The sequence below is a fragment of the Sphaeramia orbicularis genome, chromosome 1, assembly GCF_902148855.1.
Source record: "Sphaeramia orbicularis chromosome 1, fSphaOr1.1, whole genome shotgun sequence".
In the NCBI taxonomy this organism is placed as follows: domain Eukaryota; kingdom Metazoa; phylum Chordata; class Actinopteri; order Kurtiformes; family Apogonidae; genus Sphaeramia; species Sphaeramia orbicularis.
In genome coordinates this window covers 56,473,793-56,500,348 of record NC_043957.1, presented here as the reverse complement: position 1 = coordinate 56,500,348, position 26,556 = coordinate 56,473,793, and the positions used below count along the sequence as shown (strand labels likewise).

The following is a 26,556-nucleotide window of genomic DNA, read 5'->3' as shown; positions in this document are numbered from 1 at the left end:
GCCGATTCACTCCAAAACTCAGAGAGTGCCCCAGAGACAGGGACCAAAAGTCTGGATGCGTGGAAAGGAAAGACACGAGAAGGAAAGGGCGGTGCTGTTGCGGCTTCAGCCGTTTGCCCCCCTTTCCAGCCGAAATCAGTCGAGACAAACCCCCCTCGCCGCCACCATAAGTCTTCACTGTTTCCGTTAAGCCCTTTCCAAACTCCAATACGTTTCCTTTGTCCACACTGAACGAATCCAAAGAAAGGAGAGGTTCAGAGTGGAAAAAAAAAAAAGAAAAATGTTCCCACAGAGAAATCTTCTCTACGAAGACCAATCGAGGTGAAAAGTTTCAATTGTCGCCTCATCACAAAGAGTTCCCAAAGAGAAATCTTCTCTACGAAGACCAATCGAGGTGAAAAGTTTCAGTTGTCTCCTCTTCACAAAGACTGGGAGGCTTTGGCGTCTGTCGCCCTCATAGCTTTGGTTTTTCAGGAAGGAATTCATTGGTATTTTTCTCTTGTTGATAGGCTGTTTGTTACTGGAAGCAGCAGCGGCCTCTGCTGGTCACACCGAAAAGTATAAAAGCTTACAGCACCTGGTATTCCCAGGCGGTCTCCCATCCAAGTACTGACCAGGCCCGACCCTGCTTAGCTTCCGAGATCAGACGAGATCGGGCGTGTTCAGGGTGGTATGGCCGTAAGCGAGTGACAAAGTCCTCCCCTCCCGTTTTAGAGATTCAGTAACGCCGCATGCCGGACAAAGAGGTTCCAAAGGAATCTCAAAGACTTTAAGCTCTGACACCCGACACACTGACTGCACCAAGCGCAGAGGTTTGCAACTTTACAGCAGTGGTGGGCCGTCAGGGCCTGCAGGGCCTTCTCCGCTGGCCCAAAAAAAATATCTGAATCACAGACTGATGGTGATTATATTTTGTCCTTGAACACTTCATTTAACAAGTGTTCACAGCACGCAAACTTCTGCCGAGCACCCCGAACACTGTGCATGTGTGGATCGACTATTTCGTTTTAGATTAAACACTTTCGAGCTCGTTCCACACAACAGAAAAAATTGAAGCTCGGTACCAGTCATGTGTATGTCAAACTATATTCAATTCCAATCCATATTTGTTGAGTTATCATGAAAAATGTGTCGAAAATGGAATTTTCAATGTTAAACTGAAATGTCCACAGAGTCCACATTCCACAGTGGATGTGGACAATTTGGAGGCAGATACAAGATTTTCTTAGAACCTACGGGTGCGTCAAATTGGAGGCTAATCGGAGTCAGTTTGAATTTTTGATGAATTTTCCAAAATTGCTCAGTGATGAGAGACAGGAAAATTGGAGATGTTGTGACCTTGCTGTGACCTTGAACTTTGGCCTACTTGGCCCAAAATTTCATGGGTTCATCCCAGGCCTATCTGTTGGTCAAATTTGGTAAAGATGTCTGTAATAGTTTTCCCATAAAGTTGCTAGCAAACAAACACGCAAACAAACAAACAAAGCAAAGTGATCACGATACCTCCTGGTGGAGGTAATAATTCCAAATGGTCTGTCCTCTTCCTTTCATAGGTTTTCCCCTGGTGGTGCTGCTTCCAGACACGTATTTTCATATGAAAGCCTTTGACCAATCTCATTTCAGCCATCATTTGTTGCCGGGCAGGGCCAAAGTCAAAGAAATCTTCCAATCCAAAACAATCAAGACAAATCCCCCTCAACACCCCAATAAGACTTCACTTTTTCCGTTAAGCCCTTTCCAAATTCCAATATGTTTCCTTTGTCCACACTGAATGAATCCAAAGAAAAAAGAGATTAAAAGAATGTCAACTAAAAAAATGTTCCCATAGAGAAATCTTCTTTACATAGATCAATCCAGGTGAAAAGTTACAATTTCCTCCTCTTCACAAAGACTGGGAGGTTTTGGCATCTGTTGCCCTCATAACTTTCGTTTTTCAGGAATGAATTCATTGGTATTTTTCTCTTGTTGATAAACTGTTTGTTACTGGAAGCAGCAGCAGCGTTGGCCACTGCTGGTCACACGACTAATGCAAAACGATGTGCTCCTCCAGGATTACAGCAACATCCACAATGTTCTTTGATTGGGCAGTCATCTCTGTATTTTTTTCTATGGTGATCAGTAGGCCAACATTCACTCCTTTTATCACTGCTGGTACCTCCACGATGTCAGTGGTCTGAAGTATTGAAGAAAATACAATGTGTATACCTCGAGCATTCAAAAAGATCCTATTTGCTGATGGTGTAGTTCTGCAGTTCCCCCCCTCTTAATGTGTTTTGTTTTAGTTCTTTCTTCTGACAAAACACAGCCAGAGATGGAACTTTGCAGACCACCACTACACATTCTAGTGGGGCCTTTTGAAGGTAAAGTATATAAATCTCAACATCAAGTATGTCACACATTACATCAACACTGTGAGTTTCAAACACACCTCTGAGAACTTGAAGAACTTTGAGGGTTCCTCTTTTAAGGTGAATGGAAGTCCAAGAAGTGCTGTGGATCTCTTGTTCTGGTTGGACTCCTACAACACCATCAAAACAGGCATTTAGGCTTTAAGGCCACATATATAGTTATATATAAATATATATACATATAAAACATAACATTAACAGATAACATTTTTTTCAGTTTTTTTTTTTTTTTTCATAAGTCTCTTAGCCCCTTCAGACCCGCATTTTTTCTGCTGGGCAAAAAACAAAAAATCCATCTGATTCTGGCTCCTCTGTTGTTAAAAAAAATTGCTGACTCATGTTTTTAACTTTTTTTTTTTTTTTTTATGTCCATTACAATTGACACCGCAACATGATGGGTGTGAAAGGTCATAAATACTTAACAACAATAAGGCTGAGTTGAAATTTGGTAGGCACGTCAGGCTTGGTGAAAAATTTGATATTCTGAAAAAAAAATCTGAAAAGCTCTATATGTAAAAACAGACTCTAAACAGATGATGACGTGATGCAATGGTCTCAGAAATCAGTACATTTTTCCAAACATTTTATCATACCAAACATGGCTGTTGTGTTTACCATTCACTTACTTCAGAATCCAGAGATTCAAGAAGACTTTGGCGCTCGGTGTCATGTTGAAAACCAGCGAGAGAATGTGCTCCTAAGTTCTCAGCAGAGAAAAAAGCCACAGTACCTTTAACGTTTGCCCCCTGGATAAAAACACCTCAGCTTTCAAGCATTTGCATATCTTTTAAAAGAGCATCTAGAACAATACCATAACCAAAATTTTTTTTTAAATCAGCATTCTTAAACAAAACTGCAAGGTAAATAGATGACAGGGCAGATCGATATTTGATTGGTAGATTTGCAATTACCCAATAAACAGCACACGCTTTATGTTTCTTTCTGGAGGTACCTAACGGATTACACACCACAAATTCATCTATATACAAACCAACAGCTATTGATAACTCATCTCTGGAGAGAAGTGGATTTTCTTTGAAGAACAGGCCATCACGAAATGACTTAAATTGGTCAGGCTGTGAATTAACACAAGATTCTTCTACTAACACTTTGTCAAAGATATCATTCCTACTCAGCAATTCAGTTATCACACGAAGTAAGGGCACATGTACAAAGCTTTTTTTCTTTTCTGCACCCAAATAATACTCTACTGGCTCAATGACTGGAAAATTATCTTTGAAAAAACGTGATCTTCTGTGATCAGTGCCAAATGGACCACTCCTTGACAGAAAACCAAGTGGATTCGTTTCCTGAACGACCTCTGTTAATAACACCAAGAAGGGGCCTTCAGAGTTACAGCTGTGCTCCCTTAACACATTTTCAATCGATTTCTTTGTGCGCTCTCCAGCTAAAGTACCGATGTCATAGAGTGATTCAACTATTTCCTGCGTAGCTGACTTAGATACATGCAGGATTGTCTGCACATGCAGGAAAAAGGACACAAGTCTATGTTTGATTGACTCTCCATTAACATCTTTTAATTCCTCATCTTCCAAGACATCATCTTGAGAGACATCAGTGTCTATTGGTGTTGTCACATCTCATTCTTTACTAGGTGTTGCTGGAAGATCATGAATCAACTCAGGTCTCAACTCCTTTAACACACAACCACTATGATATCTACTTCTATGTGCTGTATATGTGGAATACATATCTGACTTAAAAAAACAGCGCTGAAAAGGGCACTTCAAAGTTTCCTTATTTTTCAAATGGACTCACAGATGAACAAAATGATCTTTAAGTGTACATGACTCTGAAAACTCACATTGTTCACAATGCAGTCTATATGTCACAGTGCTACTTTCAAGAGCCACAGCATCTTGAGGTCGACCAGTCACTGTTTCATGCTTAAGTAAATGATTCTTGAGAGCTACTTGTGTCTTAAAAGAGCAAACACAGTCAGTGTAGATGCAAGGCAAGGGACAAGACCTGCGATAATGTCTGTGTTTCAGTTTATAGTGTCTAATTATACTGCGCTGGTTAGCTGGGGAAAATATGTTCATTTCATGTGATTTCTCATGCAATGGAATTCTCTCCTGTCCTGTAAAAAAAGGAGATTTAGTTAAGTTGATATTCATGAATGGGCTACAGTCAGAGCCAACAGGCTCTGGCTGCAGCCTTCAGTGTGTTTACTGGAGACTGCAGCCAGACATATGTACAAGATCGATAGTGAAATTAGATACAAATTAAGTAAAAAAAAAAAAACACATCAACTTTACCACAGAATGATGTTCAAAACACTCTTTTAATCTATCATTAGAAATTACACAGAATAAAATTAAATACAATCACAATCAACCAAAAAGTGACTCCTAGAAGGAAAGAGAAAAACAGTAATATCTCAACGAAACACTTATTTTGTAAGTATCACAAAATGCCACTAATAACAGGTCAACAGCCGTATTGTATGAACAGCGGAGTAAGTTAATAAGGATGATTTCACGTACATGACTTTAGAAAGTTAACATAAATGTAGCTGTAATTATAGAGACAGCAAATGTTCAAAGTCATTTTTCTCACTTTTCAACATATGGTAGATTAAAATGCTCATAACAGTTATGAATAGCAGAGAACTTCTAATTCATGAAAATAGACCTATCAAAAAATGAAAACATCAAAATGCCACCATGCAACAGTTTTCCCAGGCCACCACACAAATAAAAACAAGTAGCAAACAATTTATGGAGAAACTACACCGAGCTTCTGTGCTCCCTAATGAAATGTTGTCTACATTTTCCCGCCTGCATCGACTGAATTCACTTGCCAGCAAACTAGCAAGATGCAAATTGTTAGTAACATTACTAACATTAGCCAAGTACATGCAACTCGGTTCTCTCGCACACATGCAGTAAACAAATGTTGAGCAGTAGTTTTCATCTGTAACTTAAACTGGGAGTCAATGTACCAAAAACACGAATGACAAAGCTTTTGACAGGAAATATGCCATTTGAGTTAGCCAACTATGCTACCAAGCTTGCACTGCACAAGACAGAGGGAAGACAGCTGTCCTCTTTAGGTTTAACCATGCTTTCCAACGCTCATATGGTAAAAATAAAAGTATGAACTCACCTTTTAAACCAACTGAAGTCCACCTACCGCTTCAACTATCACGAAGAAAAATATACTCCTTAGTCCAGTACATGCAGGTCCAACATGAGGCGAGGAAAATGAATGCATGCGATCATGCAGGCACGGGTTGACAACGGGAACTGCAGGGGCAGTGTTCTGAGCATGCGCAAAACCCATCACACTATCAAGTACAAGTTGGCCAATCACACATTTCTAAGTAGACTGTACTATCTCTTTAAATGAAAGGATGAAACCCTAACATTTGTAGTTATCTCAACTTTTTGGCAAAATTTAGTTGACCTGACGCACAAAAATAAGTTGAAGGAACTAAAAGCAAACTTTTTTTTTTTCCCAGTGTACGTTGCAGGCCTGTGTCGTAGCTCGTGCACGTAGTGACCAAAAACTTCCGGGTCGCTTCACTGTTGGAGCAGAATAAAATCAAATCAGGTACCTTGAGTTAGTGCAAATCCCAGCAGATGTGTCCGGATCCTGTTGTCCTTGTCTCCTGATGAAAGCGGCCTGGTGCCTCCGGTCCACAGTTTCCACTCCAGTTCAGGTGCACGCTCCGTGCCCGTTACCGTCTTGTCTCCTTCTCCCGTTGCCAGAGGTACTCTGAGGGTTCCCGGGTAGCTCACAGTGCTATCTGGGTCCAGTCTCTCGTTCACCGGGTCGGTAACGATCCTCTGTAAGGTCCGTGGATCCGCGGTGTTGGCGAACAGCGGCCTACAGTTGACAAAAGCAGCGAGCTAGCATCGCCATATTAGCTAAATGTCAGCAGTAAACAACGGCCCAACAGCTTCAACTGAAACTATTCAAGTCTTCTACTTGCACATTAGCAGCTAAAAAAAACACTGAGTTGTAAAAGACAACAAACAACGGCACAGATGACTTAAAGAAATGACAACAAGCAGCGGACTTCAGAGCTGGAGTGTGTCCCCTTGGCTTTCAGAACCGGATCGAACCAGTTCAGAACACTGCGCTGTCACAGCAAACTGAGGATGCATTCACAGACTAGTTCTGAATAGGAAAATACACTTTCAGGATGGACCTTCAGAATAAATGAAATATTATGTTATAAAGACACTTATTACATATGTCAATACATTTTAACAACCAAATATGAACCGTACATTTTTAATAACACAATAATAAATGAATTCCTATGTTGAACCATACTTACAACTATGAGTTAACCATCTTTGCATTCTTCACTTTCTAAACATTTTATCTGGGTTGCAGAAGTCATCACAGGAGGAGAACAAAACCATGGTGTCACAACACATCTGAGGGTTACCTGCTGAAACTTTGCTTTCACTCAGATTTGGAGTTGGCGACACCAATGCCAGACGTCTTCCTGTCTGCATTTCCCAGTCCAGTTTCTGAGTGCCTTTGGATGGTGAAGGAAACTGGACTTACTGACACCTGGACTTTCTTGGACATTTCTCTGTAGGACAGACCTACATTTTTCAGTCTTCTGATGCTCTGTCTCTCTTCTATGGTTGATTGCCTTTTCCTCTTTTCCATTTTTATAGACACACACTACTTTCTGCAGTCCAATACTGTTCAAATAATGCTCATAACCGTATGGTACCAAAGTGTGTTCCAACACTACTTTTCTGCAGACAGAGGGGGTTGGAAGGAATTCACAAACGTTGGGACACCTGGAGGAATTGGTAGCACCAACTTTCCAGGCTTGATCAGCCTCCATTGCTGCAGAACTGCTTTAAGTTGTTAACCCATTTCTTGTTCGCCTTTTTGTATAATTCTGAAATGCACATTATTTTTCAGTTTTGTTGAACCTTACCTTTTTTTTTTTTTTTCTTTTTTTTTTTTTTTTTTTACCTCTGGCAGTTCACCGCTTACCTTTGTACCATTTCAAGCTGTTCATTGGACTTGAACTGCTTGAACTTCAATACAAAACTGGAAAAACTGGGGTGTTCTAAAACTTTTGACCGGTGGTGTATATGTATGCAAACAAATAAAAGTACAGTGGGACTCTTACAACAGTAAAAGAATAGTTTGACTATTACTTTAAAACTCTGTCACTGAAAAACTTCTGCATTTATAAACTATAAATAAATATCTGTACTGATATTTACTGTACATGCTCTGTTTTGATACAAACTTCCTGCTCTCCTGCATGACACCATGTATGAAACATGATCTCCTGCGAGGACGACCTTGAACAGCCTGTCTTTCTTTTCCGTCAGGACTTTCATGTCCACCTTTCTCTTAAAGGATCTCTTAAAGCATTGTGGAATAATGACACAGTCATTTCTTTATTGTTCCTGTCACCCTCCAGTGTATTATCCACAAACACTCTTACGTAACTGCCAAATCAAACCAATGCACCTCATAAAATTACAAAAAACACAAGTTTTATTGTCTGAGGATAATTTTTCGGAATTGATAGTCCAGTCTTATCATTTCATCACAGCCGTTATGACCTCAGACTTTTATTATGAGCCATTAAGTTCATTCTCTCAGGAGATCAAGTTTGATTTAAAACTTTATTTTACATAAATCCTGCTGACATATACATATATTTTTTTCCTCAACTGCAGTGTTTTTCAACCTTGGGGTCGCGACCCCAGGTGGGGTCGCTCGGAAATTTCTTGTAATTGATGAAAAAAAAATTACTAATAAAAAATATCTTTTAATGATTCAATATATATTTCATTCTAATTAAAACACTACATACTTTTTCCTGATAAAAATCCAGTTCAAATCAAATGCATTATATAACATCTGAGAGGGCATATCTTGACTGACCTGATCATGTGACCGTATACGTTACTACGCTTCAACCTGCCCGGACACAGTCGCAGTCAGAAAACCAGACCGAACAGAGAATGGAAAGATTTCTTCTCCTGCCTGGCCCCGCTACGACATCTGTAAGAGAAACTGAGAAGCAGACACCAAAAAAGTGCATTCTATACATTATATAACTAAAATATCGTCTAAAATTAACGATTGCAGCATAGTATAGAAAACTACTATATGATCAAAAACTAATTAATTTTAGCAAAAAAATGTCTCTGTTTTTAAAGTCTGGAGTCACCATAAATCTGTAATGTTAAAATGAGGTCATGAACTAAAAAAGGTTGGGAACCACTGTCCTACTGTGTATTATTCATAATACTTTTAGTATTTTCTACGGGAAACCCTCCTTTGTTTTGACACAGTGTAACCAGCATCTGTTACAGATATTTAGAACACTTCTATATGTGCAGAAATGAGCAACTACCCAGCTGGTAAACCTTTCAAAATATAAGAATATAATTCCAGATCAGACAGCCGACAAGGATTACAGATAGATCCACATGCTTCTGTGTCATCTATATCTGAATGGCACAGTTTACAGCATCAGGAAACACCATCAAAGTATTTATGACGTATTTATTGGAGTCACAGTGAGTAGAGACCAGAAGTGTGTGGAAGTGTTTAGAGTTTTACTGAACAATAAACACTAGCATTTACTGCAGACTGAAGTGATTGAAGACACATGGTCAGTGGACTTTTTGACAACACTGTTATCTAATATTCTATCAGGAAATGGCAACGAAAAACAGAGCATTGAGAAACACTTATGGGAAGTCATTCAGAGCATTCTGTTACTGCAGCTGACGTTCAATTACAAGTTTAAACACGTAAAGTTAAGAAGCTAAAATAACAGAACATATAATAGCACCTTAACATTTCACATTTATTGTATAAATTGGATGTGAGTATATTCACATTATTGATTCCTTCACAGTACATATAATGAAAATTAAGGAATAAATCTGACATTGTTAAAGGTTCATTCAATGAAATGTCTTACCTATTAGACCGAGAACAACTGCATGTTCTGTAAATATTCATGTAGTGTTTATCTTCTCTTCTTCAATTCTTTTTTTACCTCTGTCTTGATATAATCACTGAAAGGACAAAGAAAATATTTTAAAAGACAAAAAGAAATCCAAGACATGAACTTATAAATCATGTAAAAAGTAAAACTTGATGTAGTTATATTTTACTACCGACTGAATAAACTGTGCACTAACTGTATTTTTAACCTCCTCAGACCCAGCTATGGGTTTTCTGTCCACATTTGTGGACAAGAGTTTCACAACTTTATACAAAAAAAAAAAAAAAAAAGAAAGAAAGAAAACTGTCCACCACCATTGACATTCCATAAAAATTGTAAAAACTACATCTGAAAAAACCATTGCATCATGATATTTCCAATATAGGCACTTATTTAATAAAAAACAAAAAAAGCTCGTACTTTGCTGACATTTCCTGGGTCTTAGGAGGTTAAATAGATATAATCAGAAACTATGATTTAAAACACAGTAAACCCTGATAATCATTGTTTATTTCATATACTACACATATTAAACTGGTCATGTTTCCTCTGCCTAAAGAAGGGTTCTAGTGTCAGTTCTAGTCCATACTGGATTATGTCATGTGTGTATTTTTTCTCATTCTGAAGACTAAATGCAGGAGACACAGCTGTACATGTATCAGAACAACAAACTGACCTGAGTTTTCAGCGTCTTTAACCATTAACCTGATTTTCTGTCACGAAACAAGGAAGAATTTGCTGAAAACCTGTTGGACTCTGATGGGAAATAGATCAGAGTACAAGTTCAGATCTTCCAGAGCTGTTACATCGTTTCACAGACAAACGCCTGCACTTTAACCCTTTAAACTCACATGGACATGAGTGGGTGTGGTTCATATTTGTATATAAAGAGCAGAGCAGCCTCCTGTCATCACTGCATCACTCACCTACCAGACACCTGAAGAACATCAGCTCACATTCAGCTGACAGGTAAGACACCTGCTGCTCTATGGAGGCTTCACCACAGCTTCTCTTCTCTCTGTATGACAACTGTTTTCCTCCACACAGAAGAAGCTGTTCTTCATCATCACCATCATCATCATCATCATCATGAAGGCTGTCCTGGTCCTCTCTGTTCTCCTGTGTGCTGCTTTTGCAGGTCAGATGAACAACTTTAGACCAAACACATCATCCATGTGGTCAGGAAACACACATGATGTAAAGCTGTGTGGAACTGTGTTCCATGTTAGTGATGACAATGTGTTCAATAGTTTTAGAATCAATGGAATCAACACACACTGCTGTTACTGACACAGTTGGTTTTTCTCTGCAGCTCCAGCTGAAGACAAACAGAAGCCTGTTGTTGGTGAGTTTGGAGTGTCTTTGGTTGAATCCACACAGACAGACTGGAAATAAGAAGTGCTTCTACTGACATGAGTTGATGTGATTCATCCACAGAAGCAGCAGTGGAGGCACCGAAAGAAGAGGCTGTAGCAGCAGGTATTTGAATGGAAGGTTTAGAAACTGGGGGTAGGAGTACATAAGTTTTTACTTCTTTCTACTCCTTTTCGAGCATGTATAATTTCATTTCATTTGTTTTATTTATCTTCATCTTCTTAATTATTATTATTATTTATTTATTTATTTATTTATTTATTTTTGTTGTTTGTTTGCTTACCAGTACTCATATTTTGTTGGTTGATTTTTGTTTTTATTTCACTGTCTACATGTTCAAAATAAATATTTCATTCATTCATTCATTGAATGGAACAGTGAAGGATGGGCTGTCAGGTTTGAATCAACAGTAAAGTCAGAGTCAGACAGAAAAACCAATGAACTCCATTCAAAAGTACAGAAGTCTGATGAAGCTGTTGATGTTTCAGTGCTGGATGAGAAGAAAGAGGAGGAAGTATTTGTGCCTGTTCTCAGAAATGGTAACTACAAACAGCAGGACACATGGGACTAAATATATATGACATGAACAGTATATTAAGAATGTCTGAACTCTGGCTGTGTGTTTGTTCAACAGCTGCATCTGAGGAGGCAGCAGCACCTGAAGGTAAGAGTCACATGACTGATGAATCTGTGTTCACTCATGGTCAAGCAGGAGGATGAACACAAAGGATTTATACTTCACTGGAGATCATTTAAGATAAGATAAGATAAGATATTCCTTTATTGATCCCACAATGGGGAAATTCAGTGTTGTTAGCAGCATAAAAAACATACATAGACATACACATACACATAAAAACAAACAGTCATATAAATTTGAATAAAAAAGTGTTTAAAAGGAGAGTGCAAATATTGTTCGATATGATGTAGTGCAAATGGTTATAAATATAAAAAAATATAAATATATATATATATATATATATATATATATATATATACACAAATATATAAATACGGATTGAATATATACAACATAAGTGGAATGGAGGGAGGGTTGTTCAGGGATTTGAAACTTTACAGTCAGCAGTTTCTGGTGATTCCACAGCTCTTCAGTTCCTTCCAGTTAGTTTTGTTGTGAAGTGTGCAGAGGTTTGAAGTTGGACATGATCAGTGTGTTGCAGTCAGTGAAACTGGAGGATGGTTCAGTTGGAATTGTCTGTGTCCTGTTTCTCTGCAGTTCGTTTTAACGTGTGTCCAGGCGGCTGGTTCAGCCACGGCTCTCGCTGCTTCTTGTTCGTCAACAGCCCCATGTCCTGGTACAACGCTGAGGTACTGCAGCTGTAATACTGCACTGTAAAAAAAAAAAAAAAAAGTAAAAAAACAACAGTAATACTCCGGCAGCAGGGGCACTGAAAAAATACTGTAAAATAACGGAAAATAACCATCTCGTAAAAATTTTCCATAATTAAAATACAGTTTTTTGCCCTAACTTTACATGAGATTTTGCTTTTTTTTTTTTTAACTTTTTAATGTTTAATAAAGAGTATTTACATGTATTTAAACAATCATATACATATATATATATATATATATATATATATATATATATATATATATATATATATATATATATATATACACACACACATACATATATATATATATATATATATATATATATATATATATATATATAAAATTTTCAATGAGACAAAGTTGTACAATCCACTGATAAAAACTGTATTTGGACAGTTTATCAGTGCTTATACATGTTATACATTCACAAAAATACATTTATTCAACATTTTTGTTGTGAAACCTCGTGCACACACAAGATATTTATCAATTAATGAACAAGTCTTGTTAAACTTACAGAATAAATACTTCAGTTAATTGTCAGTAATTTTATCTCGGGTTTTTTTTTTTATATTATTAATCTTTAAATTAACAGTTTAATCTCATAAACAGAAAATAAATATTTGTGAAATCATGATACATTTGCAAATGTATTTCAACTGTATTTTTCTGTGAAAAAAGAAAAAAACATTCTTTTAAAAAATGGACATTTTTGGGTTATTCACAGTTACAGTTTTTTTGTGTTATTTTACATTTGACATGTAAAATCAGTCTGTTTTTGTCATTTCATTGATATTTTTCTGTATCTTAAAAACACAGGAAAAATCTGTAAAATAAACAGTGAAAATTCTGTTAAATTACAGATTTTTTTTTACAGTGTGGAGACAAGTCAACACACTCACAACAGTGTGTTGACACATTGAAGTGGTTCAGTTCTGGATCAGGTTTGGCTGCTTTCCAGCTGACTTCAACTGAGTCTTCAAACAGTTCATTCCCTCTCTCCTTCTTCCATTGAACAGGAGCACTGCAACGCCCTGGGTGGACACCTGGCCTCAGCCACCAACCCCAGAGAGTACAGCTTCCTGCAGCAGATGACAATGACAGGCAGCCAGAGCATCGCATGGCTGGGAGGCTTCAACCTGCAGGTGTGAACATGTACAAGTCAGATCAACTCAGTCTGAACTTCACCGGAAGTGGCTTTGACACTCACTCAAATAACTCACGGCGTTTCCGCTCTCGGTTCCACCTGTCAGGGCCGCTGGATGTGGATCGACAGAGAGGGTTTCTACTACACCAACTGGTACAGCCCATCCTCCTCCAGCAGCTCCCCCTGCATGTACTTACGCAGCAGCAGTAAGTCCAGTTGGTTTGTCACATTCACCGTTTACTTCCACCTTCACATCAGCCTTCAGCAGGAATTTCAAAGGAAACTCAAGTCAGAAAACACAAGATAAAGCAAGATATTTAGGAAAACTGGTTCAAATCAGAAATGATGCACATAGGTAACTGTGTGTACTGTCATCACATCTATGTTTTCAACTCATTTTTCAGATGGTTGGGGTAACACCCAGTGTGGAACTTCACTGCGTTTCATCTGCTCCAAGAACGCATTCGGCTGCTGACATGGAAACCACATGAGTTTGTTTTCACTGAGTCAGAGTTTTTATTGAGAATTTATACTTATGTCATTTTTTTGTGTAAATCAACTTGTTTTTTTTTTAAATAATAAAGACTTTTAAAAACAGACTTATGTTTGATCTTCTTTGAAGAACACAGTGTTCAGTGTTGTATAAAGTACTGGAAAGTCACACTTGAGTAGAAGTACAGGTACCTATCAAGAAATGACTGTGGTACAAGTTCAAGTCACCAACTGAAATACTACTGAAGTTCAAGTCTGTACCCCTCCCACTGCCCTCATCTCATATTGTGTCCAGCGCCCCCACCCCTGCACATTTTAGTCAAGTTAGAAGCTGTGAATCTGTAGTTCTGTAACAATGTGGCAACAGACTGAGATGGAAACTGTTTCTCTGGCTCCATCTAGTGGACGTAATGAGGGAATACACACACAATATGTCAGTATGGATGTGAGCCTCTCTCTCTCTCTCTCTCTCTCTCTCTCTCTCTCTCTCTAAATGTCATTAAATCAGGGATTAAAGCAAAAATTTTTCATCTGACTGAAAATTTTCTTCTGGTCAAAATCATTGGCCACTATTAAAAATGATGCAATACAATACTACTATAGCGTACAAGTTTATATAGTCAAATTTGGTAATACTGTAAAACACACTGAATGGGAGAGTGTACAGGTGTAGAAGATTAGTAACATGGACAGAAAAAATGTCATGAGTGGTATTGGTGGGGGGTCTGGGGGTCCTCCCACAGAACATTTTTAAAGCTTCAGGTCAATTTTGGTGCTCTGTGGTTAATTTTAAAGGGTATGAAAACCTTTGAAGCAAGTGAAAATAATAACTAGAAATTACGTCAACTGAAACAGAAATTATATACCGTTACAGTTACTCTCTGAGGGTATTTAAAATACAGTGGTTTTGCAAATACCAAGGGTGTTACTCATTCATTCAATTTTATCTTCGTACTGTACCACACAGATAGACATAAGATGCTAAACGGGTCCAAATAAAGCACTTATGCAGTCGGGCACCTAACCGTGTAAGGCCGTGGTGCACACAGCTGCACGCACGGGAAGGGCACATACACACACACACACACACACACACACACACACACACACACACACACACACACACACACACACACACACACACTAGTCATATACCGGCAAGAGGAGATAAGCTATGAACCCAAACATGAAGGTAGATGTAGATCAGTTCTGTCTTCTTCCCTTTTCGCTGTGGTTCTTTCATAATGAAAGCTACTTGTTCGCACTAAACTAAAGTTAGCGTCTGGAGGCTGAACTTCGGTAAAGCTGAACTTGTCCATGTGTTTCTGAGGCACAGAATGAGCAGCGTTTCCTTCCAAAGATAAATAGTCATCAATCTGTCCTCCCGACATAAAAATAAAGAAGTCATCTTATTATCATCACTGTTAAACCTACCAGCCCCCTGTGCCTGTGTTCAACACCTGCAGATTCAGGACAGCAGACCCAGGACAGGATCGCGGTGCCGACTGGACTCCGCGAAACACGTGGGGAACTTACTTCAATATGACTTTTTTCCCCCCTCAATTTTTCCATTTGACGGAAATCCGTCGTGGTGACGGAGAACTTTAATCCCTGCACTAAATGCTCAGCGACCACAGGCAGGGCAATATACAGAAAAATGGGCTCCCGATGGTGAACGTGATTACAGATGTCGTCAGAGCCTCCGTCATCAATCGGGCCAATAGCCGGGCCGCAGAGTGCAGTTTTCAAACTGTTGGGCATGGTGCACTTTTCAGCCAATCATACAAACGCGTCCACACAGCACTGGAACTGCCGGCCAGAGCCACGAGGGTAGAAATAGGAACCAAGTGACGCCTTCGTCCCCTTTGGACGGCGGCGTGGACCAGCACATGGAATCAGGCTCTGCTGAACTTGGTTGCCCCGTTCTCCTGCCGACCAACATAGACAGAGCTTCAAGCTCCAACGCTGGGAAGTGTTTAAGTTCACTGGAGCACCTTTAGAAAACTGTCAACTGAAAAAAACTTGACACTTCCCCAGTGGGAATGTGTTGACTTTTAAACTCTTGTATTTACTCGTTGGGCCCACCATCAGAAAACAGACGACAAATGACACTTTGTTGTGGAGGTTCACTCTGGGTGACTTTGACAACTCTGCTCATTTTCACTGGAGAATGTTTACGAAATACAAAAGTGTAATGTTTCACTAAAACTAGCTGGACATGGCCCAATGCCATGGCAACAATATTTCATTTTTAGTTGGTCCTGTGCTGCTTTCCTCTACTGCCCTCTAGTGGCTACAACAACAAACTGCAGCTCAGTGTTTGATTCTTCATGGAACTGATCCAACCTGTTAAAGCTGTAATGAAGAACACACAACTGTTCACACACAGACTTTAATAGAACTGTTGAATGGACATGAATCAGAAGGCGTAAATACAAGTCATAATAATAATGAACAGAGTCAAAGAAGCATAGATGGATCCACGGAGCATTAAAGATGGAACACCTTCCAAACCTGCATGGATTCAACCTGGACTGAGTATTAAAGGGAACTGAATCACTGATCCATGTGGTCAATGTGTCCAGTCAGTAAGCTGTGAATATACGCCCAAAAAACACCACATCTACATTCAACCGTCCATTCAGATATGGGTTTGACCTTTGACCTGTTCACCTCGCAGTCTGGTCATAGTCTCATAGTCTAAACCAGGGCTGTCAAACTCATTTTAGTTCAGTTCCACATTCAGCTGAATTTGATCTGAAATGGGCCAAACCAGTAAAATAAAAACATAATAATATATAAATAATGTCAACTCCAAACTTTTCTCTATGTTTTAGAGCCAAATAACTAAATTTACATTACGAGAAGGTTTACATCTACAAATTATCCTTTCAAAGGATGTGAATAACATGAACAAACTGAAAAAATAAGTGTAATTTTAACAATATTATGCCTCAGTTTATCAAATGTACATTATAACTTACAGACCACAGTGGATCTACAGACACACAAAACATTTAGTAACAGACAGAATATTGGTAAAGTTGTATGTACATTCCAGGTTGTTCATATTTGTTCAGGTTATTCACTTTTTTTTTTTTTGCAAAATTCTACTTTGTTTTAGTGTAAATACATGAAAATATTTACATTTACAAAGAGAAAAATTTGAAGTTGTCATTATTTCTATGTTATTATGATAGTATTTTACTGGTCCTGCCCACTTGAGATTGAATTGGTCTGAATGTGGAACCTGAACAAAAAGGATTGTTAATATCTTTGTGTAATTATTGCATTTCACAAATTCATCCCAAGGGCCAGACTGGACCCTTTGGTGGGCCGGATTTGGCCCCCGGGCCGCATGTTTGACACCTGTGGTCTAAACCTTTAGTGGATCAGTTTTCCATCTGTAACAAAACCAACTGGTGCAGCTTCTACTGAATGGACGTCACATCAGGCTTTACAAATCAACACAAATCAACATTTTTAAACTTCCCCATTATGTGATGACTGATAATTCTACTAATATTCCATCTTCTCATATTTACAACATCAGTATTTTCTACATTATTGAACTAAGTCACACTTCAGGCTTTAACCCTTTCATGCATGAATTATGAGAACCTTAAGATTTTTTTCCTCAGTGTTTTTATTCCTCTTTAAGCATTAAAAAAACAATGCAATTGAAAAAAAAAAAAAAAAATTATTAACTTATTTTACATGTAGTTGCAAAAGTGTCCACTCAGCTGGACACCATGCATTTAATTTTTGAAACAAAGAAACATGTATTTACTGATACGCTGTGTGAAAACTATGTAATAAAAACATGTTTAATGCGGCTAATCTGATGTTTTCTAACATTTTAACGTACTCTAATAGTAGTTATTACTCACTTCATGGAGATAATATGCAAAAAAACACCTTTTGTTAAAAAAACCTGTTAATTACAGTCTAATAACGATATTAAGCAATTTTTTACACTTAAACATATCACTGCAGATTAGGTGTATGAAGAACAGCAAATTTAAAATAATGGTATGAATTACAGTGTATAGGATGATGCATAAGTGTCCACGGTGTTGGCTGATATGGAACTAAAACAACAAAACCCATGAATATACAAAAGAACAGCTGTACAATAACTGTCCACTGGAGTGACCATTATGCATGAAAGGGTTAAGGACAAATGTGTCCATTTTCTAAGATGGTGGACATCTACCTATTGAACTGGATCATCCAACATTTTCAGCCCGTTTACACGACCATAAAAAACCAATAACTATTAATAATCAGATAAATGGAATAATCAGATATGATGCGTTTACATGCACTTCAGAAATCATGGAAAAACCATGCTTCCATGTTTCAGTCCGTTATTGGATTTCTTTGGGGGTTTGTACATACGTAGTGATGATAGAATCCAACTTCCTATTCTGGTCTTCAGCTCATGTTTGACTAAATCACTTCTATTTTCTCTGATTTCTCTTTTCTTGCACATGCTCAGATGGAACAGAATGAACTCAATCTGATGAACAGGTTTCCGTGCATGAGCTCAGCCTCCGTCTGAGTTGGTTCATTATCTCCACTTCTATCGTTGTCTCCAAATCCATGTCCGTGCTTCTTCTGTAGGAAACAGGACGGAACAGTAGATTTGAACTCAACTCCTCCAAAGTAGAAAAACGGCTCCACTTTGTTTGACTCGGTCCAAAGCACAGACACCATCAGTCTGGTTGTGTGCTCCTCAGTTAATGACAGCTCTGTGAACATCACAGATGGTTCTACAAACAGACTATTGGTGGTTGATAGTCACATACACTTGACTATTAGAATCCTCACAAAAAAGTCTGAATGGGACCAAATCTGGATTGTGAGTTCAGGAAAAAAACAAACAAAAAAAAGTTGACTTGTTTTTGTGTTGTGTGATTTAGAGACAGATACGAAAAGACTGATCTGATCGACTGGATCAAAGTCAACAATGAGTTTAATGGAGTTTAGGAAAGTGGGCAGTGGATCCAACATTCCAAACCCAACTCCAGCGTACAGAGGTTGAGTGAATGTGGTCTGGACTCTGTGGATCAGAGTCATGGTTTCAGAGACGCTGTAGAAGGACAGAATACCTGCTGTGTGATCCAGGTAGACTCCGATTCTGGAGGAAAGTGGACCTGGGACAGAAGAACTGACACTGTTATGATGAAAGTAAGGAGAGTTACTGTCACAATATAAAGCCCAAGATTTGTCATTGTATCCAAATCCACATTCATTAGAGTTTCCTTTTCTCTTAATATCCTTATATGCGACTGCGACATAAACAACCCCCCCCCTCCACTCCACCTCCCAGTAACATCGACCAGTCAGACTCTCTCTGCTCAGAACCTGAGACAAAACACTGAATCTGTCTGGATGATCAGGATAGTTCTGTGTTTGTCTCATACGTGTTCCTCTTCTATTTTCCTCAGACAGTGACAGACGTTCATTCACTGTGTTTGGATCCAGTGTGATTTGACGTGAATATTGTAAGAATCCTGCTCTGGTCTGTGGTTCCGGTTCTCGTAGAACCAGTGTTTGACTGATGCTCAGTGAGATGTTGGTCCATTCCTCTGTCAGACTGAGCTGGAGTTTCTCTCTGAGCTCTGACACAGCTGTGGTCACATCCTCAAAGTAATTCCAAGGACGGATGTGGACGTGGTATGAGTCTGGATCTTCTCTGAGTTTGGACACTGATGGATACTGGAGTAAAAACTGGTTGTGGTCGTGTGTTTGTGCCAGTTTGTCCATCTCAGCGTCTTTCCTCCTCAGCTCAGTCATCTCCTGCTCCAGCTTCGACTCCAGCTCTTTGACTCGACTCACTTCCGTTTCCTCCTTGGATCTGATCTGCCGCTCCACATCACTCCTTCTTTCCTCCATCAGTCGGATCAGCTCGGTCAGGATCTTGCGGTTCTTCTCCACTGCTTCGTCAGCGCAGCGACTGATGTTCTCTGCCTCCTGTTGAAGCGCCTTCACATCGTTCTGTTTGTCTTTGATTCTCTGCTGGATTTTCTGTCGACTCACCTCCAGCTCCTTCTGCCTCTCAGTCCTTTCTGCTGCAGATGACACTGTGTCGTGGCCTTTATGTTCATCCGCAGAGCACAGATAACAGATACACTGATGATCAGTGCGGCAGAACATCTTCATCACCTCATCATGACGAGAGCAGATGTTCTCCTGGAGCTTCTCCGACGGATCCACCAGCTTGTGTTTCTTTAACGGAGCCACATTATAATGACGCTGAAGGTGTTTGTCACAGTAAGAAGCCAAACACACCAGACAGGACTTGACAGCTTTCAGTTTCCTCCCAGTGCACACATCACAGACCACATCTTCAGCTCCAGCGTAGCAGTGATCAGCTGCAGCAGCTCCAAGTCCAGTCTTCTTCAGCTGTTCCACTACAACTGCCAACATGGTGCTTTTGACCAGGACAGGCCTGGGTGTGAAGGTCTGTCTGCACTGAGGGCAGCTGTGGAGGTTCTTCCCGTCCTCTCCATCCCAGTGGGTTTGAATACAGCTCATACAGTAGCTGTGTCCACAGGGAATAGTCACCGGATCCTTCAGTAGATCCAAACAGATGGAACAGGAAAAGGTTTCCTGGTCCAGCTCAACTCCTTTCTGCTCCATTTCTGCTTCGTGTCTCAACGACTGGTTAAGTTTCACTTTGAGTGAAAGCAGTTTGAGCTCTGATCTGTTCAACATGTGCAGTGTTTCCTGTCTGCTGTCTGGATCCGCCTCCTGTTGGCTCCGCCCCCCTGTAAACTGTAGATCTGCAGGGGAGGAGTCGAGGTCATGTGAGGACAGAGTGGAGCTGCTGTGTTTGTTCCGACACAGAAGACAAACCAGTTTTTGTCAGTCCCATAGACCAGTTGGGTCCTAAATACAGTCAGGGTTTGAACTGTTTTACTCATCAGCTGCTGTGGATCCTGGTTTGAAGATACTGTCCCCTCAGTATTTTCAGCAAACCCATATATATATATATATATATATATATATATATATATATATATGCAATGTGTCTGCAGTGTGTGCATTAGATTGGTCTACTATATTAAAACATTCAACAATTAATTTGTCGAAGAAAAATCACAAAATGTGGTTCAAAGTTTGCTGCGATGAGTGTAGCTTTATTTAGTGTTCCGGAGCACGGTGAGAGTACCGATGCAGACAGAGTCTGTTTTAGTAGTCTGACCCCGAATCTATGTTTTCTGATGGTATTTATACAGTTACTTCAAAGCAGTCAATAGAAAACAAAAAAACAAACAAAGTAATAAAGAAAAGGGGGTTGTACTTTAGGAAGGAGACAAGAGAATTTACATTCAGGGGAAAGGGGAGGGGGGTCGCACTCCAGGAAGGGGGGGTTCACACCAAGGGAAAGGAGGGTAAGTCTCTCAGATCTGGTGGAGGCATCTTAACATATAATCAAAACATCACTGGTTAATGCTAAAGAGGTTAGCTCAACAGGGGACATGAGACAAAAGGGTGCCGTCTGTGCTCTCAAACAATAAGGGTGCCGTCTGCATTCACAAATCACAAATTTTCTTCCTCAAATTGTATTTGATGACACTTTGTGCTTTGAACTGTCTCCTTCAGAACTGTGACTTTGAAAGGTGTTCTATAAATACTGTTTTACGTCCTTATCTGTCTGTGTCTTTTATGGTGGGCAGGGATAAACAGAAGGTCAGCTGTGGGTCCGTTGTGGTCAGTCCTGTGCTCAGGCTCAGACTCAGTGATGACATCCTCCCACTGGACTGGATCACCAGTCACACATACCTGGCTCACTTCCTTGGCCCGCCGGACAAACGGATCCACAACCTCAGGGCAGCTAAGGACAATGGTAAGTAATTGGGATTTAGCAATTGACAATTTACGTTTTGTCACTGAGGGGTGACCTAACCTAAAGTAACTTATAAAACATATTTTGGGAGGTATTTGTAAGTACTTTGATGTGACAAGAATGATGACGATTGACTTAAATCAGGGGTGTCAAACTCATTTTAGTTCAGGGGCCACATTCAGCCCGATATGATCTCAAGTGGGCTGGACCAGTAAAATAATAACAGTGAAAAAAGTCAAATTAAATTATGATAATGTTAACATCTACAAAAATCTGAATAACATGAACAAGTGGAAACGTCTTAAGAAAAACAAGTGCAATTTTAACAATATTCTGCCTCAGATTATTAGTTTATCCTTTACACATGTGCGTTACAACTTACATTACAATTACAAATGCATGAAACATTTAATAACAGGCAGCATATTGGTCAAATTGCATTTACTTATCTTAAGACATTTCAGGTTTTTCACATTTTTTGTAAAACAACATGTTTTTTAATATAAATATTTTCACGTAATTTCCTTTTTTTACACTAAAACAGATAAAATTTGCTGTTTTCCATATTTATAGGTTTAATATGGTAGTATTTCACTAGTCTGACCCACTTGATATCTAATTGGTCTGTATGTGGAATCTGAATCAAAATCATTTTGACATCCTCGATTGTTAATATCTTCAGTGTAATTTTTGTATTTCACAAATTCATCCTACGAGCCAGATTGGATCCTTTGGTGGGCCGGATTTGGCCCCCGGGCCGCATGTTTGACACCTGTGACTTAAATGATGTTATTGTGGTTAAAAAATGACAAAATAAGCCTGGTAATGGACCCAAAAAAAAAAAAACATCAGTTCTTTGTTTTTTGTTTAACTTGCACAAATGGCTAAAATAGCCTGTTCCTGACAAAACTTCACATAAAATATAATTAAATATGTTAACTAACAGCAAAAATGAGCCATAATTAAAATTTTATTAGGGGCAAAAGAAAGTATCAGATCAAATATCCCAGTGAGTAACAGATCCAAACAGACTATAGTCTAAAAAAGCACAGACTGTTTAGTTTGAAGAAAACAAACAGATCAGTTTCCAGTTCCAACTTGATTCTATCCAACAGAGCTAATATAAGACACAAGTCACATGGAAGAGCTTGATGTTCTTCTTTTATCATCCATTGTTGACAAAAGATGACAGTTTGTGCATTCTGCTGGAACTTAAATGTGACTGATCATGTCCTCAGGATGGAACCCAAACACTCATTAGATCAGATCCAGTCACACATAGAAGCCTCCACCCAATTCTCTACCTCATCTGGTAGGAGTGTGAGGAAACCACACCTCTGCATGGCAGGAGAATGAAACCACGACTTCCTGTAGATCAGAGGTGTCGATCATGTGGCCCGGGGGCCAAAATCGGCCCGTCAAAGGGTCCAATCTGGCCCCTAGGATGAATCTGTGAAACACAAGAATTACACTGAAGATATTAACAATCAAGGATGTTAAAATCATTTTAGGTCAATTCAATCTAAAGTGGATCAGACTAGTAAAATATTATCATAATAACCTATAAATAATGAAAACTGCAAATTTTCCCCTTTGTTTTAGTTTAAAAAAAGTTAAATTAGAAAAAAAGTTACATTTACAGACTATCCTTTTACATAAAATATGAATATCCTGAACAAATACAAACAATCTGAAATGTCTTAAGAGAAGTATGTGGAATTTTATACAATATTCTGCCTGTTACTACATCATTAAGTTGCGATGCACATGTATAAATGATCAACTTAGGCGCAATATTGTTAACATTGCACTTTTTTTCTGAAGAATTTTCAGGTTGTTCATTTTTGTTCATGTTATGTTCAAGTACGGTTCATAAGTGTAAACATTTTCATCATGGAATTTGACTTTTTTCACTCAGAAACATAGACAAAACTCTGGAGTTGACATTATTTATAAGTTCTTATTCTATTATTTATATCATTTTACTGGTCCGGCCCACTTTAGATCATATTAGGCTGAATGTGGAACTGAACTGAAATGAGTTTGACACCCCTGCTGTATGTCTATAAAAGGACATGAAATCAGATCACAGAATAAATCATATCTGTATTTTTGTCAAGACATTTTTTAGGAAACTGGATTAAAAAATTCGAGATACTTAACTTGAACTCACGTTTGTGGGACATGAACCCAATGTTTTTGTTGCTTCTGTCTAATAAATTCTGGAAAGGGAATAAATGTGACTAATTCTGACCCACCCTGTTCTTCATCAGTACATAAGTTGATGTTAATTCATATTTGTGTACACTTGGTTAGCTTAAATGTCATGAAACCATGTGTTCAGGACGGTTTGGTCCAATGTTTAGTACAAGTAAGACAGTCGTCAGTAACGGATCAAAGACAAAGACATGCATAGTTCACATAGTTATCTCTAATTTCACCATATTTGTATCAGGTACCTTAAAGTAGTTCTTGTGGGTTCAACTGGACTGGTTTAGCTCTTTTGAAAATCTTCAGTGTGTCATCCCACAGACTTGTTCAGTTCTAATCGCTGGTGGGGGAAACTGGACTTAGAAACCTGCAGGTGTAACAGTGGAGCGTTTGATCTGCCACTAGAGGTCACCCTTGACCTTTTTGACAAGTTAGTTCCACTTCTTATGCTGTGTGCCTGTGAAGTGTGGGGATTTGAAAAACTGGAAAAAAAACAAAAACAAAACTGAAAAATACTGTATATTGGTTTTTCTCTGAAACTGGTCCTTAAAACAGGACATGGGGCTAAAAATTCAGCCCAGATGTAGACGAATGTTATGAAGCAGGTTTGGAAGTACATTGGGTCTATTTGAAAAAGATATACTTACGGAGATAAAAGAGAAACTATTTTTAAGATAAAAAATTCTTTTATATTAATTTACATTATATTTAATACATAAATCCACATGTAAGATGGTTAAAAGGACACAAAAATCACACAATACTATTTTTTTTTTTAACGCTTTGTTCGCTCACAGGTGCATTTTGGGAATTGAACTAATTATTCAAAGCCCCAGGGCCTCTGTGCTGCCTGTCTGTGTTTGTGGGTGTGTTTCCTCCTCCTGCAGTAGCTGTGTCAGTGTGTGTGAGGTGGTGCCTGGGAATGGATAACACCTTCGGCCGTTGGTTCCCAGGACATAAAGGATGGCTGTCCAGACCACGCTCTCTCTCTCTCTGCCACCGGCTGGATGCTCAGCCCGAGCCACCTTCGGTTTTTATTGTGCTTTGTGATCTGGTTATGGTTTCGTTTGCACTTAATCCTTACTTTGTAAAATAAATCACACGTTTACCATTGATCCCCCATCCTCCGTTTGATTGTTTTGTTGTGGTCACTGAGCCAGACCATAACAATATATATATACATATCTCAGTGGTGGACCGTCAGGGCCTGCAAGGCCTACTCTACTGGCCTAAAAAAATATCTGAATCACAGACTGATGTTAGTTATATTTTGCCAAGGAATAATTAATTAAATTATTCCAAACGGTCTGTCCGCTTCCTTTCATAGCTTTTCCCCTGGTTGTGCTGCTTCCAGACGCGCATTTTCATATGAAAGCCTTTAACCAATCACATTTCAGCCGTCATTTGTTGCCGGGCAGGGCCAAAGTCAAAGAAACCTGCCTGGAGGCCTTCACAATCAGTGAAGCAAAACATAAGTGTCCATGAAACTGCTGCTTCAACCAATCAGATTTGGAGTTGGCGACACCAAGGCCCTCTAGCAGGCTTACGGTAACGTCAGCGTATTCACACCCTTTGATTGGATAGTTAGAGAGCGCAGTAGCCAACGCTAGCAAACTGCATCTGTAGACAGCTGCATGAACAGAAATGCAGTTGTGTTGGTTTCGTAGCTGTTTTGTCAACCCACAATGGCTGAAGGAGGAGAAGAAACGGATTTGGTTGCAGATTTATTGTCAAAGCCATTTTCAAGACGGACTTTTCAAGAAAAGCTGGACGTGGTTAAGAAAGGTCGCGCAATTCCGAAGCTAGCAAGCCGGTCACAACCAGGAAAAGGATTTGTCCGTCACTTTCACTCCACTGACTACCACCGCTACCCGCACGGATAGTCTGCACAACAGAGTAGTTGAACTCTTTTTGAGGAAAGAAGTGAGGATGGATTTGGTGTACCAAGAATCCAAATTTTTGGTGAGTAAAATGTTGCTATTTTCCTAAATAATATTGCAAGTTAATGAGGTTGTTATTGATGCTTTTTTTCTGCGTGTCGCAGCTGCGGCTGCAGTAGAAGAAGACTTGTGCACCCCGGGTTTGTTTATTCAGTAAAGGCATTTCTTGTGGCTACAGGAGTTATCTATCTGTGACACAGCGGCTCTTTGGACAGCATTTCTGCATAATAAGATGGTTTGTAGAACCACAAAATAGTTATTGAGGGGTGGATTGATTCAGACAGAGCACTACTGAAGGCTGAGGAGCGAAATGCGCGGTCCGCCACTGCATTACCGAGATAGAGGTCATTACAGGACGAGAACAAAACCATGGTGTCACAACACATCTGAGGGTTACCTGGTGAAACTTTGCTTTCACCGTGGCCGTAAGCGTCCAACCGCCACATCCCCCCTCCTTCAGACACTGAATATACGCACAAACTGCTGTTTCCAGCTTGGTTCCAGGCCGGTATGTTCATCTTGACTCTTTCAGAGATTATTTAGATCACTTTGTTTGTCCTTTGCCACTTTCTTACTGAATGATTTCGATTTGACATATCGGAAAACATAGTGGAAAACCTGCTCGTCGTTGTGATTAAATCTATAAAGAGGGGGACTATGACAACCAACCTGGCTTACGGCCACACCACCCTGAACGCGCCTGAGCTTGTCTGTTCTCAGAAGCAAAAGAGGGTTGGGCCTGGTCAGTACTTGGAGGGTTGACCGCCTGGGAATACCAGGTGCTGTAAGCT

At 39.3% G+C, this 26,556-nt stretch overlaps 2 protein-coding genes, 1 non-coding gene and 1 pseudogene across 3 annotated transcripts; 2 read left to right on the top strand and 2 right to left on the bottom strand.

The window, feature by feature from the left end:
• Positions 1-565: 565 nt before the first annotated feature.
• On the bottom strand, positions 566-684 carry LOC115430122 (5S ribosomal RNA). Its single transcript, XR_003936878.1, has one exon. It is a non-coding gene; the product is annotated as a 5S ribosomal RNA (ribosomal RNA).
• Positions 685-10,476: 9,792 nt separating this feature from the next.
• LOC115428082 (ladderlectin-like) lies at positions 10,477-13,752 on the top strand. The gene is made up of 8 exons (XM_030146913.1): positions 10,477-10,525; positions 10,700-10,732; positions 10,828-10,866; positions 11,396-11,425; positions 11,999-12,090; positions 13,137-13,262; positions 13,371-13,470; positions 13,669-13,752. Exons 1-8 carry the CDS (start codon positions 10,477-10,479, stop codon positions 13,737-13,739), a joined length of 540 nt encoding a protein of 179 aa, XP_030002773.1. The 3' UTR covers positions 13,740-13,752.
• Positions 13,753-18,595: 4,843 nt separating this feature from the next.
• On the bottom strand, positions 18,596-20,518 carry LOC115428074 (tripartite motif-containing protein 16-like). Its single transcript, XM_030146900.1, is given in 2 exon segments — positions 18,596-18,775; positions 18,778-20,518. Coding segments are annotated over 2 exon segments (1,743 nt in total). The 5' UTR covers positions 20,480-20,518; the 3' UTR covers positions 18,596-18,734.
• A 5,919-nt stretch (positions 20,519-26,437) lies between these two features.
• LOC115430050 (uncharacterized) lies at positions 26,438-26,556 on the top strand (annotated as a pseudogene).

Bases quoted from the DNA above. Each gene is read 5' to 3' on its own strand.
- LOC115428082 (XM_030146913.1), top strand. From the start codon at position 10,477: ATGAAGGCTGTCCTGGTCCTCTCTGTTCTCCTGTGTGCTGCTTTTGCA. The intron at 10,733-10,827 runs GTGAGTTTGGAG...CATCCACAGAAG, and splicing joins CAAACAGAAGCCTGTTGTTG to CAGCAGTGGAGGCACCGAAA. The intron at 10,867-11,395 runs GTATTTGAATGG...TTTGTTCAACAG, and splicing joins AGAAGAGGCTGTAGCAGCAG to CTGCATCTGAGGAGGCAGCA.